The sequence below is a fragment of the Canis lupus genome, chromosome 13 (assembly GCF_011100685.1).
Source record: "Canis lupus familiaris isolate Mischka breed German Shepherd chromosome 13, alternate assembly UU_Cfam_GSD_1.0, whole genome shotgun sequence".
In the NCBI taxonomy this organism is placed as follows: Eukaryota; Metazoa; Chordata; class Mammalia; order Carnivora; family Canidae; genus Canis; species Canis lupus.
The window spans coordinates 23695594-23711516 of record NC_049234.1 but is presented as its reverse complement, the minus strand read 5'-3'; the positions used below and the strand labels follow the sequence as shown (position 1 = coordinate 23711516).

Sequence of the window (15923 nt, the reverse complement as noted above, 5' to 3'; positions counted from 1 at the left end):
TGCTACTTTTAATCCTGTGATTAGGGATTGAGGCTTGAATAGAACTCTTATTTCACTCTAATCTTTAAGATTAAGCTTCAAAAACACTTCCGAGAATATGGATACGGGTTGAATTTAGGGCATCAAGCGCTCACTCTCTCGTGCAGCTGCTTGCTCTCTCTGAATGACCACGAAGAAAGCTCTCTCCTCCTTGTCCTGTAAAGCAATCCCCACTTGGCTTGTTTGTATCATTTATATGCCATAAAATTCACCTGTTTGAATTCAGGGACATTTAGTAAATCCAGAATTGTACAATCTGGCTTTTTTTAAAAAAAAGATTTTATTTATTCATTTGAGAGAGAGAGAGAGATCGAGAGAGAAAGTGCACAAGCAGAAGCAGACTCCCCACCAAGCAGGAAGCCCAATGCAGGGCTGGATCCCTGGGATCAGGACTTGAGCTCAAGGCAGATGCTTAACAGACTGAGCCGCCCAGGCACCCCTGCGATCCAGTCTTAGAACACATCCCTCACCCCAAAGTGATCCCTTGTGCAAATTACTCCCCGTTTCCACCCCCAGGCCCAGGCCACCACTTTCTGCCCCTATGGATTGGTCTCTTCTGGGACATCTCATAGAATGAAATTAATTCAGACACAATATGCTCTTTGGCTTTTTTTCACCTGGCATCATGTCCAGCCGCGTCACAGCACGAGTTCCTAAGTATCTCATCCCTTCTGATCGCCAGGTGGTATCCCACTGTACCAAGTCCCAGTCTTGTTTCTCCCTTCACCAGCTGGACCTTTGGATTGCTTCCACATTTTTGCTATTAAAAGTCATGCTGCTTATGAACGCTCATACACAAGTCTTTGCGTAAACATGTTTTGACTTCTCTTGGGTAGATACCTAGGAGTAGATTTGCTGGGTTGTGCAGTGAGTCTATGTTCAACACTTTTTTAAAAAGTCACTTTGCAGAGTGGCTGCACCGGTTTGCATTTCCCTAAGCGTGGTGAGGGCTCCTGGGCTCTGTGTTAACGGCCCCCTTGTCAGAGGCTGGTCCGTTCCCCCGAGTCTGACATGAGCTGGTCGGCAGATCCCCCAACATCATGGATTTCCAATAAAACCCTCATGACTCACTCCCTATTCTCCCAATCATGTTTCACAGACTTGTTTTGAATCTCGTTACCCGATTTCCTAAAACACAGTTTTGGGTTACTCAAGAATTTTCCTGTATTTCCTAGCTTTGTGCCACTGTCCCCTAGATATGGCACTTGCATAACCTTTTATGGAATTTGTTTTTCGAATATCTGTCTGCCCCAAGGAGACCGTAAGCCCCCCGGAGGGGAGATTTTTGTATATACAGAGAGTAACACAGGACATGGCATCAAGGGGGCCTTAAAGTGTTGGATAGTTGAAGAGGCAATGGACACATTTGGTTCAAATATATACTACTTTCCACGTCAGCCTGTTTTCCTTCCCTTAGGACCTAGTCATTGAACATATGATGCAGAGTCTTAGAGTTTGCAGAACCCTTGGGGAGAAGTCCCAATCTTTCAGTGCACCCCAAACTCTGAGGCCCAGAGGACAGAGCGACTCACCCAAGGTGGCCTGTGTGTGCCAGCCAGGAGTACTAGGGTGAGCCCGTACTGGAGGAAACCCTGCCAGGGAGGAGGACCTGAGCACTGGGGACACCCGGGCATCTGGCGGCAAGGGGAGTGGAGCTGGTCTGTGGCAGGATCTGGAGTGCCAGGCCTGAGCCTCATTCCTGAGAACAGGAACGTTTTTGGGGAGGATGTGAGAAGACCCCATTGGTTTTCCAGTAGGTGAATATGGCAAGGGGGGGAGATGGGAGGTCAGGGAACAGGGAGCGAGGGCCCAGACTTGGCAGGTGTTTGCAGGGGGGCCTGGGGAAGGCAGGATGGGAGTCTGCGAGCCGGAAACACTGGTCTCAGTAATGGGAATAGGAAGACGGGAGAGAAGTGCAGGTCTGATGGTTTCTGTGCCCTCTGCCGCCCGGGGCCCGAGCCTCGTGTCCGAGGGCTGCCTCTGCACTCACTATTCTGCTCCCCCCTTTTTTTTTTTTTTTTTTTACATTTTATTTATTTATTCATGAAAGATGCAGAGAGAGGCAGAGACGCAGGCAGAGGGAGAAGCAGGCTCCCTGCGGGGAGCCCAATGCAGGACTGGATCCCGGGACCCCGGGGTCACGCCCTGAGCTGGAGGCAGGTGCTCATCCACAGAGCCCCCCAGGTGCCCCTCACTGTTCTGTTCCAACATGGGCTCTACCACCCACAAGCCAGTGACCCCGGGCAAACGACTTCATGACTCTGGGCCTTGGTTTCCCCATCTGTAAAATAGGGGCAGTGATAACTGCTTCCTAGGGTTGTAGGGAGGATTAACTTAGCGGGTACATTTGAGTCACTTAGATGCGAGCCTACTGTGTAGCCAGAGACCAGTTCATAGAGGGCTTGGAGCCTGCCCGTCCTGCGATTGTTTTCTGTGCTCATATAAAGCTTCAGCCCCGGGGAGGGTGGGGGGTGGGGAGGTGAGGGGGAGTGGTGGGGGGGTGCCTGGATGGCTCAGTGGATGAGCATCTGCCTTCAGCTCAGCTCAGGGCATGATCCCCGGGGTCCTGGAATCGAGTTCCACATTGGGCTCCCTCTGCCTGTGTCTCTGCCTCTCTCTCTGTGTCTCTCATGAATAAAGAAAGAAAACCTTTAAAATAAAAACAAAAACCCAAAACCCTCCAGCTCAGGAGGGGAGTGTTCAGCGGGGAGCGGAACTGGCTACAGGAGCTGCTTTAAGCTGGACCCTCCAGGTTTGAAGTTCTATATAAGGCGACAGATAAATTATCTTATCTTTTGGAGTTTGTAGGAGTATCTTAAACTTAATGGAAGGCTCTTTTAAAGGAAATAGCATTTTTAAAAAAGTGTCTTGTGGGTATGATTTCCAAGTCTTAAATCAATCCTATCTGGGAAAAAAAAATTGATTTAGTTACAGAGTCTAGTAGGGTTTTTCAACTGTCACTTGTGGGGTCTTGCGTAATCTCAGGACTCTGGGACTGCCCTGGGCAGAAGAGGGTGGAAACTCCTCTCTGACTCCAGCTGCCCCCCTTTCAACAAACAAACTTCATTTGAAGAAAAGGCTTCACTTTTTGGGGAAGCTCCTGTAACAGAAATCTAACAAATATGCCAGACTGATAATGACAACCAAAAGGTAAGTTTTCAATGAAAATAAATTCTATATAAAACTTCCAAATCTTTAATTGGCTAGACAAAGTCATGAACCACAGCTTCTGAAAACTAAAGAAGGAAGAAAACCCTATAGGATACAAAGGCTGTACCATTTCCACAGCGGAATGGTGTTATTTTGCCTTTTTCTAGCTGATACTGGTGTCTACACCAATATTCCGGAATTCTCTTTAGAAAGAGTGGGGGGAAACACAAATCCAATCTTGGGTAAGTATTTCATGTTCCTCGCTATCTGTTTAGGAAACAAAGTATTTCACAAAAGGACCACATTCCATGAAAAGTTATGTTTGTTCTGGCTTAAACATAATCATTTCCTCAGGAAGTCTGATTCAGATGAAGCATCTTAAGAAATTCAAATTGACTTAGTTTGTAGACAAATGAATGTCACCCTACTTTCTGAGTTCCAAGAAAATGTTTTCAAAATGAACTCTGTCATTTTAGACTATGCTTTTCTTTTTTTTTTTTTTTTTTTTTTTTTAAGATTTATTTAGTTGAGAGAGAGAGAGAGAGAGCACACACACAGTAGGAAAGGAAGGGTAGAGACAGGGAGAAGCAGAGCCTGACACAGGGCTCGATCCCAGGAGCCTGAGATCATGACCTGAGCTGAGTCACCCAGGCACCTCTTAGACTCTGCTTTTATTTATTTATTTATATTTATTTATTCATTCACTCCTGAGAGACACAGAGAGAGAGGTAGAGACACCAGCAGAGGGAGAAGCAGGCTCCATGCAGGAAGCCTGACGTGGGACTCGATCCCAGGACTCCAGGATCATGCCCTGGGCTGAAGGCGGCACTAAACTGCTGAGCCACCCAGGCTGCCCTTGACTCTGCTTTTAAAAACTCAAATATATATTATTTCATGGCCTTCTCTCCCTAGTAGATGTCAACTTCATTTGTTTCCAGCATTTTAATGAACTTCTTTTGTTTATTTAGAGAAGTTTCATCTTTAAAATGTGCACTTTGAGTATATTTTTAGATCTAAACAATAGGGAGGAGGAGAGTACAGGATTAAGAATTCAGACTGAGACTAAGCTACCTGAGGTCCTGTCCCAGCTCAGCCATTTACGAGCTCTGTGGCTTTCCATGGGTTATTTTGCCCCTCTGTGCCTCATTTTACTCATCTGTAAAGAGGGAATAACAATTGCACCTTTCTCATCAGGAAGTTAGGATTATGGGAGTCAACATATATATGTAAAGTGTGTGGAATAGCACCTGGTACACAATAAGTGCTCAATAAATGTTAGCTATTGTTAGTTCTCCTTGGCTTCCTAGTGTAGTCAGGGTATGCTTCGTCAGGTTTAATTAAATAGTTGGGGGGATCCCTGGGTGGCTCAGTGGTTTAGCGCCTGCCTTTGGCCCAGGGCGTGATCCTGGAGACCCGGGATTGAGTCCCACGTCAGGCTTCCTGCATGGAGCCTGCTTCTCCCTCTGCCTGTGTCTCTGCCTCTCTCTCTCTCTCTCTCTGACTCTCTCTCTCTCTGTGTCTATCATGAATAAAATCTTAAAAAAAAAGTTGGTAAAAGGTTGCTATGGGAGATTATTTAATAGATTAGCACTCTTCACACAATTAGAATATATTCAAAGATATTCAATTTAAAGACCTGGCTGGTCCTAAGTCCACAGACTTTTGGGGCTGAAAAGACATTAGAGAATATCTTGCTCAACATCTTTATTTCACGGTTGAAGACTCCAAGGCCCAGGAGCATGAAGCCACTTGCAGAGAGCCACGGAGTAAGACAGAGACCGCCAGGATGTGGTTGCTTCTGATGACACTTTAGGCTCTCAGAGGGCTGTCGTGAAGTTTCCATTATGGGCACCAACTATCATTGCACTGATAAGCCTGTTAACTGGAGCATTCTGTGCCGGTCAGTCAGAATGACAAATAAAACCATTTACATATTTGGAACTGTCAATACACAAAGCAAATATAGGTAAGTAAACTGGCTCTGCTTTATTACCCCGTGCTATCATTTATGAAGAAAATGCTTGCAGCTGGGGGGTTTCTACAGTTTCCCCGTTCAATTTCCTTTGAAAGACATTGTTTAGTTAAAACTATAATAAAAAACAGCCCGAAATATTAGAAAGTCCTGGCACCACCACTATGCTCGCACCGCTGGAACAATTTACACCCTGGGAGGTGCACAGATAGGAGCCACTGCAGATAATCAAAATTTTATTTAAAATTATAGAACACTCAAAAATAAACAATATAATATGCTTGGATTTTTGTTGTGACATAGAAAAATGCTTCCAATTACACTTAAAACCTTCAAGTGTTACCCCAACAAAGTATGCTATGCAGCCAGTCGAAGTGCTTGGATGAGCACTGCTCTCTCCAGATGGCTGGGGTAGGAGGTAGGCTGCGGACATCCCTGTAGGTAGGTGCGTTTTTCCTACTCGGAGTGGCGATTTTTCTTCTTGTTGTGGTTCTCAATGGCCCTTCTAAGTGCTTCATCCTGGATGAGATCAGACATTCTCACATCGGTGTGGCTACAGCCAATTTTGGGGCAACTGTAAACAATAAGAAGATCACTTAGCTTTGATGCCTTCAGCATAAACTTCCCTCACAGGCAAGTATTTATTATTATTTATTTATTTATTTATTTATTTATTTATTTATTTATTATTTCTAAAGATTTATTTATTTATTCATCAGAGACATAGAGAGAGAGAGGCAGAGACTCAGGCAGAGGGAGAAGCAGGCTCCATGCAGGGAGCCCAATGCGGGACTCGATCCCAGGAGCCCGGATCCCGCCCTGAGCCGGAGGCAGATGCTCAACTGCTGGGCCATCCAGTCCCCCCATTCTTCTCCCCCATCCCCCCACCCCCACCTCAGATTTTAAGTATGAAGAGAACACCCTGGAGGGCTGGAGATAGGGGAGGGGTGCGATTCTGTTGTTTAGAAAATCTGGCTCTGGCTGCTGAATGCAGAAGGCAGGCAGAGTGGAAGCAGGGAAGGCAGGAGGGCCCAAGGTCCGGGGCACAGGGCCGCAGGGGGGAGGCTGGTGGCAGTGGTCGGCTTCAGGGGGGAGGCGGAAACAGGACCTCTAGGATGCGCTGCTGGGCCAGGGGCACAGTGGAGCATCATCAGAGTTTGCCCTTCATCTCCACAGGGAGCAGCCAGCCAAGTCATGCCAGGGATGGAGTCAGGGCTCCGGTTGGTCTGTGTTCCCTCTGAAATGCCCACCAGTCCTCCCAGTGGAGAGACTGCGTGGGCTGGTGGAGACTCAGAGGAAAGCTGTGGCTGAAGAAATCAGCGTGAGTCACCCACGGGTTGGGGGGGAGGTACTCAAAGCCACGGCTCTGTTAGATGTGGTCTCCTCTGAAGGCAGTGGGCTGGGTGAAGTCACCTGATTTCTTCTCAGCGTGAAACAGACTTGGGTAGGGTACAGTGCCCAGCGTCTGGCAGTTAGGGTGACCTGGTTCTGAATATGGCCAACGCCTCTTGGCTACTTGTGAGAACAGAGGTGACAAATGTTACTTTCCCGAGCCCCTACTCCCCTCGGGTTTGAAGTAGAGGCAGGACCCTTATTTCCCAGGGCTACAGGCATCGCGTCCCCTTCCCTATCTCCTGTGACTAGCGTCCCTGGTCATCACTCTTCTGATACATTTTAAAGCTGCTCATCTGTCTGTATCTTGCATTTACCCCATGTACCCATCCACACACTTGTGCACGCACTTGACCTTCTGTGTGATTGGCCCTGTGCTGGGTTCTGAGCGTCCAACTGTGAAATACAAATTTAGATTCCTGCCCACACAGAGCTCCGGCCCAGTGATCTGAGAAAACTCTCCAAACAGCACAGGTATATTAAGACCAAAAAAATATATATAATAATAATAACAGCTATAAGACAAGATAAAAAATAACAAATAGAAGACAACAGATAGAAACCAGAAGGGGAAGAAGGTTGATCATGGGAACTCTGATTTGTCCAGTGGTAGGAAGCCCAACCGTTCTTCATGAGGGAGAACTGTCCTCTTGGCTGTGCTTTCTGGACCAAGGCATCTTTATAAAGGAGGGCATTCGTCACTGTAATGGATAATAGGCTTGCTGACAATATTCACGTTTAAAATGCTGAAATGTGCAGGTATGTGGATTAAAATCTGGTTCTAAAAAGGCCCTCGCAGGAAGGAGGATCAGGTGGTCTGTCCAACCACGCACCCTTCTGACGGTTTGGCTTTGTGTTGGGGTAAGGACCGGAGGTGCCCGAGAAATGTCTCACACTGGTTTCTCAAGGGATTCATTTCTTTAATTGTGAAAATAAATAAATGAGCTTATGAGGAGGAAATGGAGACTTTTGTGACTTTAGAAAGGGCATCTTTCATCTCTTCAACTTCTGTGACACGGAAATGCAACGCAGTGTAGGTTCCTGGGATGACATGCGCTGGGGTCACCTTCACTTTGTATTTGTCACTCGGTGAGCATGCACTGTGATGGCAAGTCTGGAGTGCTCCCCCCTCCCTAGGACCCAGTCTTCAGCACCGACAGCCAGACAGTGAATAAGCGTGGAAGGGGAAGTGGGGACCGAGGTGGGGAGGACTTCCTGGTGATGTCAGCGGCCCTGTCGGCGTGCGAGGGCTCTGAGGATGTCTGATGGGGTCAACCACACTCAGTGCTGAGCCTGCAGGCTCATGCCTCACAATGGGGCAGCAGGATGGAGCCCAGGGTGGCCTGTGTCGAACAAAGAAGTCTGCCTTGCTTAAGGGATCAACTCTGGGGACAGAGGCTTTAACCACAAACTCCTCCTTAGGGGAGCTGATGGCCTCTTGACACAAATACAGCCTCAAGAGTGAAAGAGATGTGGGCTCAGTCCCCTTGGCTGTGACCCTCTGGGCAAGTGGCTTTAATTCCGTGTACCCCAGTCTCTTCTGCCGTAAAGATGACATAGAACGTAGGGTCGTTGTGAGAAGTAAGGAGGACAATGTGTGACGGGTCGAGGAGCTGGCTCAGGTGCTACAATGTGCAGTTTCTGCTCCCAAGAAGCCCCCGTGGAGGGGAGGCAGCCCCACCGATGACGCTGGCGGGCCATGGGCATGCTACGGTGCACACGGTGCTACAGAAGACTTCCTGGAAGAGAGGTTGCTCCGGGAGCAGAGGGAGAACCTTGCTTCTCACCTGATCTCAAACCAACCAACCCAGGTTTTTAAGCTACAAAGGATAAGACAGGGCACTGATGACATGATACTGAATCAGGGCACTCCTCCTCCGGAGAAATAGCGCTCTGTATAAGCATTAGTGCATTAATCCCCAGGACATCCTGGTGAGCAAGTTAGGTGTGGCAATACCCAATCCTAAGCTCTCGAGTCACTGCTGTGCAGGAGTCAGACCCACCGGCCTTGAGGAGAGGCTGGGTCCTCAACTCAGGTCACTGGTAGGGAAGAGCCTTCCACCGGAGCAGCAAGCAAGTGTTGACAGTGTCTGCTGAACAAGGGCAGCCTGGGTCTCAGGGGGCCCACAAGGCTGCAGGGAACCTTGGCCTCAGCCTCAGCTCAAAAGTACAAGATTCTGAGTCTTGTGAGCTCCTGGATCTGGGTCCCAAGAATTCCAAGGTCCAATCCTGCTTTAGGAGGAGGTCTGTAGATACCTCTGGAAGTCTGAGTGGGCTGGATCGCCATCGTACCTAAACACGCTGAGTAACTCTGTCCTCCCTCCTCTGAGTCTAAAATAACGTGTCACGAAGCGGTGAGGTAAGTAATAACAACACGGACAGCCCTGACCTTTCTGACCCTGCTGGGATTTGTTTAGCGTTCTGGAGTTCCAAAGGAGCTTTCCTCTTAAGTGGTTTGCTTCTCCACTGCCAAGAAATGTGCTGGTCTGGGCCTCAGTTGGAATTTCCCCGTTTCTTTAGTCCTAAGGTCCCGTGAGATGCTGCTGTTATTTCTACTCCGCGGATGAAGCCATGGAGGCTCTGAGAGACTAGATGGCCGGTTGGCCAAGAGTGAAATGGGGGCTGTGGGCACAGTCCTGGCGCTCCGCTCTTCAATGACACACTCCTACTTGACTTCATTTTCCTTCCCAGGCCGTTCAATAGGACTGTTTGTTAAACACGGTTCCCATTCCTCAGCAAAAAAGGAACGGCATGGCCGTGGGACACTGGAGATGCCTTGTTAATATGGCGGCCATAAGGCGGCTCTGTTAGGGAGAAAGCGCACAGCCCAACTATCCGGGACGTTGTTTTAACTGCTGTGTCTGGTGAGGGCTGAAGTCTCCACAGTTTTATCCTGACTCAATCCACGGGAGAGAGATCTTCGCGGCGACCGCAGCACAGACAGGAAGATCCAGTCAGCACCGAGTAATGCAACGTACCTGGAGCTCCCGTCTGACAGAACGTAACTAGAACCATCTAGGAAGCAGAACCGAGAGTTCTCAAACTGGATGTGTCACAGGCGTGTTTAAACAAAGGGGACCCAGAACTGCTCATCTAGTGCACATGCATCATGGGGAATGACACTACTTGCTACTCAGTCAGGAAGCTCCGGCGTAGCTGATGAAGAGGCCTGAGGTATGTAACCCGCTGCCAAATGCGGCCTGGCTTCAGGGCTGTGCCCACCACCCCGATGCTCCCGTGATCCGCAACTCCCCTTTCTTTCTTCCTGTCTTGCTGGGCTACACCTCAGATGGCTTCATTGGGGTCTTCTTCCTCTGAGTGCCTTCTCTTTAATGAGTGGAATGTCTTTCTGGGGGTCCACGTGGGGCCCTGAGGCGGGGGCCAGGCCGCAGTCCCGTCCTTGGTGGCTCTCAGACTGGCTGCCACCTGCTGTCCAGAGCTGCCCCTGTGGGGCAGGCGAGTAGATCTGACTCCTCTACCAATAACCTCTCCATGACATCTTGAGCTCATAGCTCTCTGCCGGGTTTGACACCCCACATTTCCTGCGTCTCCTGGATACTTCCAAATGGCTGTGTTGCTAGGACCCCACGCTTAGCACGAGCCCAGCTGTGCCTCTCTCAGCATCCTCCCTACACGTGTTTGTTGCTCCTGCCCTCTCTGTTGGCTAACAATCCTGCTACCCTTTTGGACATTCGGTTTACAAGTGCTAGTCATCCTCCACTCCTTCTTCCTCCCTTCAGCCCTCAGTTGCCAAACCCTGCCAGCTGTGCCTCCACAAGGGCCGTCATTCTTCCCTTCTGCCTATGACTCTTGCCTCAGTCAGGCTCCCATCATCTGTAACTTAATCTCCTGCAAACCCTTCCTCACTGACGTCGTCACCTCATGCCTTATTAATCCATCTCTTGAATTGTATTGGAGTAACTTCCTAACCTCCAGTTGGACTCACCTTATTCCCTCAAAACCCTGCAATGTTGTCTCATGCCTATAGAATAATGGTGGCAAAAATGAGGGTGGTGGTGGTGGGGGTACTGTTTACCGAGTTTTACCATGTGCCAGGGACTTGAAAGTACTTCACATACATCTTAATCAAATTTCAAACATACCAGGGAGGCAATGACAATCATTATCATCAACTTATAGATGAGGAAATTAATAAAATCATGACATTTAACATCTCTATAATGAATCTTTACGCCACTCTCCTTACTGTTATTGTCTACAGCATCCTTCTATTCTCCTGCTAACACACAGTAACCCCAACTGTTACTGACCTCTGACCACCAAGCAGAACAGGCTCTGAATGGAGCGAGCCTGTAGGCTAAAAGGACTCTTCATCATTCTCTGAAATTCTTCTCATTTTTTTCAAGGTGCAGGAAAAACACTACCTTCTCTGCGAACCTCCCATACTTCATCCACTTGGACTTAATTGTTATCAACCTATGAAAATTTGCAGTTTGCAGAATCTGCGCTCATGTAATAGAAATGAGACAGAAAAAAGAAAATTTTCTAAATGACATGTTACGTGTGTGCTTCCAAATAGCACGTACAATTCAAAAAAGCCACAGGACACTTAGAAAGTCAAATATGTAACTAAGAAGATCCATTTACATGCGACCCTGTTCTTGGAGTCACTATCGCCATCCTGGAACTGGTGAGAAATGTGCTTTGTTATCAGTGCCTGCTTTTTCCAAATCTGACTCTGGGAGACTATGGCAAACTTTAAGAAAAGTAAGAGCTGTGAAACAGAACTATTGGGGAATATCTATTCTTAGCTATTATCCCTTTTCACAAATGAAAAGGTGGTTTTTCAGAGAAAGAGCACAGGAAAAAAAGAAGAAAAGGAAAGGCTTAGAAGTCCAGAAACAAAGGAAATTATATCCACAAGGAAAATGGACGTTTCACTAGGGAAATACAACATCTCAACTGTGAGCTGGGACTCAAAACAGAAAAAAATGTACTTGAACACTCTTAATTCTGCGACCACAAGGGCATTCTTTTGGAATAAATAGGGTAAATGACTTGACTGAATGACCATCAAGATATCTACTGCCTCCAAAGCCCTATCTCTAAGTCCACGCCCACAGGAGGAGTGGTGGGGAATTCCAATTCTGGGTCTGGACCAGCAAATTTCTGGGGGATGGAGAAGTGAGCCACACATCAAAGTGGCTGTTATCAGAAGTCCATTGAGAACTGGTCACACCTGCAATTCCATTCCTACGACAAATGTGCGATAAGAGCACAAGAAATGCCAAACTGAATTATACTGAGTCTAGCCAACCCAAGGATTCCACATTATCACAGGAACAGAGCCACGGTCCTCCAAAGTTGTGTGCCACGGGGGTGGGAATGTGCAAGTTGGGGTGTGTGTGTGTGAAGGAGGTGGAAATAAATAGAAAATATACGTAAAAGGAAGATTCTCCAAACGTTCCAATGGAAAAAAAAATTTCTCATTGAAGTGATGCACACATTTACTTGACCCTTTGGGAAAGTTGTTTAAATAATTAAAGAGATGCAAGGTTTCCCCTGACTATTCAATCTTGACCAAGACCTCTGGATACAAATCTTATCTCAGAATGTTTTAAACAAATTACCTGTAATACAGGATGGCAAACAAAACAAAACAAAACAAAACAAACAAAAAAAAAAGCCATTCCTTCTTGTGTAAAAGTAGATACAGAAGGGAAAAAAGAAATCTTTTAGTATCACAGTTTTCCCTAATTCTTTTTTCAGGCTATCACGCAATTTCATGAATATTCCTATTATTCAATGATGCAACTTCCACCCAATTCCTTTTTCTCCTGTTTCATCGAAGGTGTGGCTCAAGTGGCTTCAGCTTCTTCCTGAGCAGACTACTCATCTTCCCGTGGTGGATTGTTTTTCCAGAAAGCCAGCTTCTGTGTTTACACTGAGGGAGGTGAATGGGCTTTAGGGGGGCCATGGAGGTGTCTTTTCCTCTGGCATGACCACCACTGGAAAGGCTCACTTCCCTTCCGGCGCCAACTCACCAGGCCTTTTTCTTCCGCCTGTGCTTGGACTCAATCATGCGTACAATGGCTTCCTCCTCATAGGTGTGGCCACACACTTTATTTTTCACCGGCTTCTTCATTTCCACCTGCAATCAAGGAGACATTCAGCTTTCAGGAATGATAATGATCCACTTCCAGTAACTTCTCCAAGTCACCAATTATTTGGAACTGTTTTTTTCCTCATCTGGGGGCTTCCTGTGTTCAACCTCGCAGTCTCGTGGCTTTAGATCATTGTGGGGGCAGACGGCCACGGAGGCAAATGCAGGTGGGCACCCATGTCAGCTGGCCTGTGAGCCAGGAATTGCTTGACACCCCCCATCCCACCGCACCCCACCCCTCCCATGGGGCATGGTGGACTTCAGTCTTGCCAGCCCGGGAACCTCCCCCATATCCTCCTGGACCTCATCACTTTCCTTTCCTGCCTCCTTACCCTAGATGGGGAATCGAGTTAGAAAGCAAACAGGAGTCTTTTGCCTCTATAAAGCGGATTGCTTGGTCTTTCCGGAAAGGAGGAAGGCGACAGTACCTGAGTAATGGGGCAGATGAAATTGGTCTGACTTTGGGTCACAATCATGTCTTCATCAACTCCTTCTGTCCCATCAGCCTCTCTGTCGGCTTGAAGACCATCTAGAGGGAAGAAGGGAAATCGCTGAGCCTCGTTGGTCTAACACTGTGCCAAGGACAGCAGGGAATGGAAGGAAGGAATGGAAGGAAGGAGGTTACTGCTTTCTCGGGGTCTGTTGGGTGGTAGGCAACCTTGCTAGGCAGTTAGATGCATGTTAACTCTTCTCTTAAGAAAATCCTGCAGGGTAGGATGGATTCTGCCCATTTTTTTTTTAATTTTAAAGATTTTATTTATTTATTCATGAGAGACACACACACACAGAGAGAGAGAGGCAGAGACACAGGCAGAGGGAGAAGCAGCTCCATGCAGGGAGCCCGATGTGGGACTCGATCCCGGGACTCTGGGATCACACCCTGGGCCGAAGGCAGACACTAAACCACTGAGCCACCCGGGGATTCCCGATTCTCCCCATTTTTGATAAGGGAACCGACTCAGAGCAGTGAGATAACTTTTTCAAAGAATTACTTTGTGAGGGAATACTATCCAGTAATCAAGACTGTGGCTGTGGAGTCAGAAGCGCCCAGTTATCTCTTTCATTTCCAGCTGTGAGACCTTGGACTAGCAAGATGCTTTTTTCGTAAAGCCTCTACTTTACAGCTTTGTTGCAAATTTTAAAAGAGAGAGTAAAAGAGATGAAAAATGCAGCATGTTTGCACAGTCCCTGGCACGAGGAAACATTAAATAAATGGTAATTACGTTAGCTAGCTCTGGGGTTCTCAAACTTTTTGGTCTTGGAACACTTTACTACTTGTAGATATTAAGGACCCCAAAAAACTTGTTTGGGTTATGGTTTATCGATATTTGCCATCGCAGACATTAAGACTGAGGATTTAAAAAATATGCATTAACCAATTCATTAAAAAAAAAAATGCTGGGGCACCTGGGTGACTCAGTGGTTGGGTGTCTGCCTTTGGCTCAGGGCATGATCCTGGTATCCTCGGATTGAGTCCTACATTGGGCTCCCTGCATGGAGCCTGCTTCTCCCTCTGCCTGTGTCTCATGAATAAATATATAAAATCTTTAAAAAAATACTACTACTCCTGGGGTACCTGGCTGGTTCATTCGGTAGAGTATCTGATTCTTGATCTCAGGATTGTTGAGTTTGAGCCCCATGTTGGGTGAGTGATTACTTAAAAATAAAATTTTCAAAACAAAACAGAACACAAATAACTCCAGGGGCACCTGGGCCAGCTCAGTTGGAGGACATATGACTCTTAATTTTCACGGTTATGAGTTCAAACCCCATGATGGGTAGAGAGATTACTTAGATTAATAAAACTTAAAAAAAAAAAAAAAACCACCTCCATTATTAAATGTTAACATAAATGATATCTAAAAAACTAAGAGTAATCATATTTTCCAGAACAACAAAAAAGAGATAAAAATGGCCTTGTTTTTATATCTTTGAAACTCTTCTTTACTGTTTGGCTTAATAGAAGATAGTTGGATTTTGAGGGGCACCTGGGTGGCTCAGTCAGTTTAGCATCCAACACTTGATTTCGGCTCAGGTCGTGATCTCTGGGTCCTGAGATTGAGCTCTGTGTTGGGCTCCATGCTCAGCAGGAAGTCTGCTTGAGATTCTCTCTCTCTCCCTCTGCCTTTACCCCTCCCCGTACTCTCTCTTTCTCTATAAACAAATAAATAAATACATACATAAATACATAAATCTTTAAATAAGAAGATAGTTGGATTTTGATATCTGTATATCCATCCAGTCTGTTGTGATAATACGTCACGTAGCCTCTGGAAAAAGTACACTTATGGAAAGAGAGTGAAAAAGACTAGTGACACCTTACTATTGTTAGGAAGATAGTTTGGGCCTCATAGGTACCCAAAAAGGCTCTCAGAGAACCCTAGGGGTCCCACACTTTGAGAACTGCTGAGCCCGTGCATGGTAAAGGTTTTGGATAGCCCATTTGATTCTGAAATCTCCGTTCTTTTTTATTTCATCACAACTTGCTCCTCACTGAGGGCAAACAGATGATGGATGGTTTCTGAATGGGATAATGAGACTGAGTAGCTCCGTGAAAGCCTTTATTTCCAGGGAAGGGAGATGTCCTTTTGTGCAAACATCAAAGATCAATAGCTTTTTAAAAGCAAATGTTGACAGTGTCTTCCTTCCTCTCTTTCCTGCCCCCCCTTTCCTGTCCTTCCACTCTTCTCTCTTCCCTTCCTCCTTTCATTCTGGCAAAATAACATTGACATTAAAAACTGCTTTGTTTTTAACGTGGGAGGAAAACCCCTGTCTCAGGTTCAGATGGTTCTGCACATGTTTCAGTTCCTAGAACTGACAGCCCTGGCCTCCCACCTTGGCCAGATGGAGTGTCTGTCCTACTGGGGGCAGGGAAAGGGCCACAGAGTGCTAGTTCAGGGTCACCCAGTCAACTAATAGCTGGCCCCCAGGCATTCTGCTCCTAATTACTCTGTTTTTTTTTTTTTTTTGGTAGGGGTTTCACCTTGTTTTAGCAGACTACTGTTATTTGTATGTCAGCTTGTTGTGTTTTCCTAGAGAAACATCCCTCAAAGCTCTCATTCCTTGAAGAAGGCAGGAGTGGAGACCTCTCAGGCAGAGCACTGGCCACTCAGGTACAGTACCTGGGGCTTTCTGGCTTTTCAAGGACCTGTAGAAATCTGTCTGAGACTTCGAAAGTCATTTGTTGGCTTCAGAATAGGATAACTACGAAACAGAATTAATAAATGCCAAAGGTCAACAAAATAT

The 15923-nt window shown here is 46.7% G+C and overlaps 1 protein-coding gene and 1 long non-coding RNA gene across 7 annotated transcripts in view; one reads left to right on the top strand and one right to left on the bottom strand.

Annotated features, from left to right (window-relative positions):
• Positions 1–4866: 4866 nt before the first annotated feature.
• Positions 4867–15923, top strand: part of LOC111098548 — a 28371-nt gene continuing 17314 nt past the window's right edge. The window contains exon 1 of one of the 2 annotated variants that reach the window (XR_005368626.1): positions 4867–5155. This is a non-coding gene — a long non-coding RNA (uncharacterized LOC111098548). Of the gene's footprint in view, positions 5156–14866; positions 15791–15923 lie in introns of those variants that run through there. The other variant, XR_005368625.1, reaches the window with a different exon arrangement.
• NSMCE2 (NSE2 (MMS21) homolog, SMC5-SMC6 complex SUMO ligase) overlaps positions 5381–15923 on the bottom strand; it is a 213177-nt gene continuing 202634 nt past the window's right edge. For all 5 annotated transcript variants that reach the window (XM_038555503.1, XM_038555501.1, XM_038555502.1 and 2 more), the window contains 3 exons: positions 13106–13206; positions 12559–12665; positions 5381–5735 (listed from right to left, as the gene is read on the bottom strand). In XM_038555503.1, coding sequence (XP_038411431.1) covers positions 5618–5735; positions 12559–12665; positions 13106–13206 — 326 coding nt within the window. In that variant the 3' untranslated portion in view covers positions 5381–5617. The remainder of the gene's footprint in view (positions 5736–12558; positions 12666–13105; positions 13207–15923) is intronic.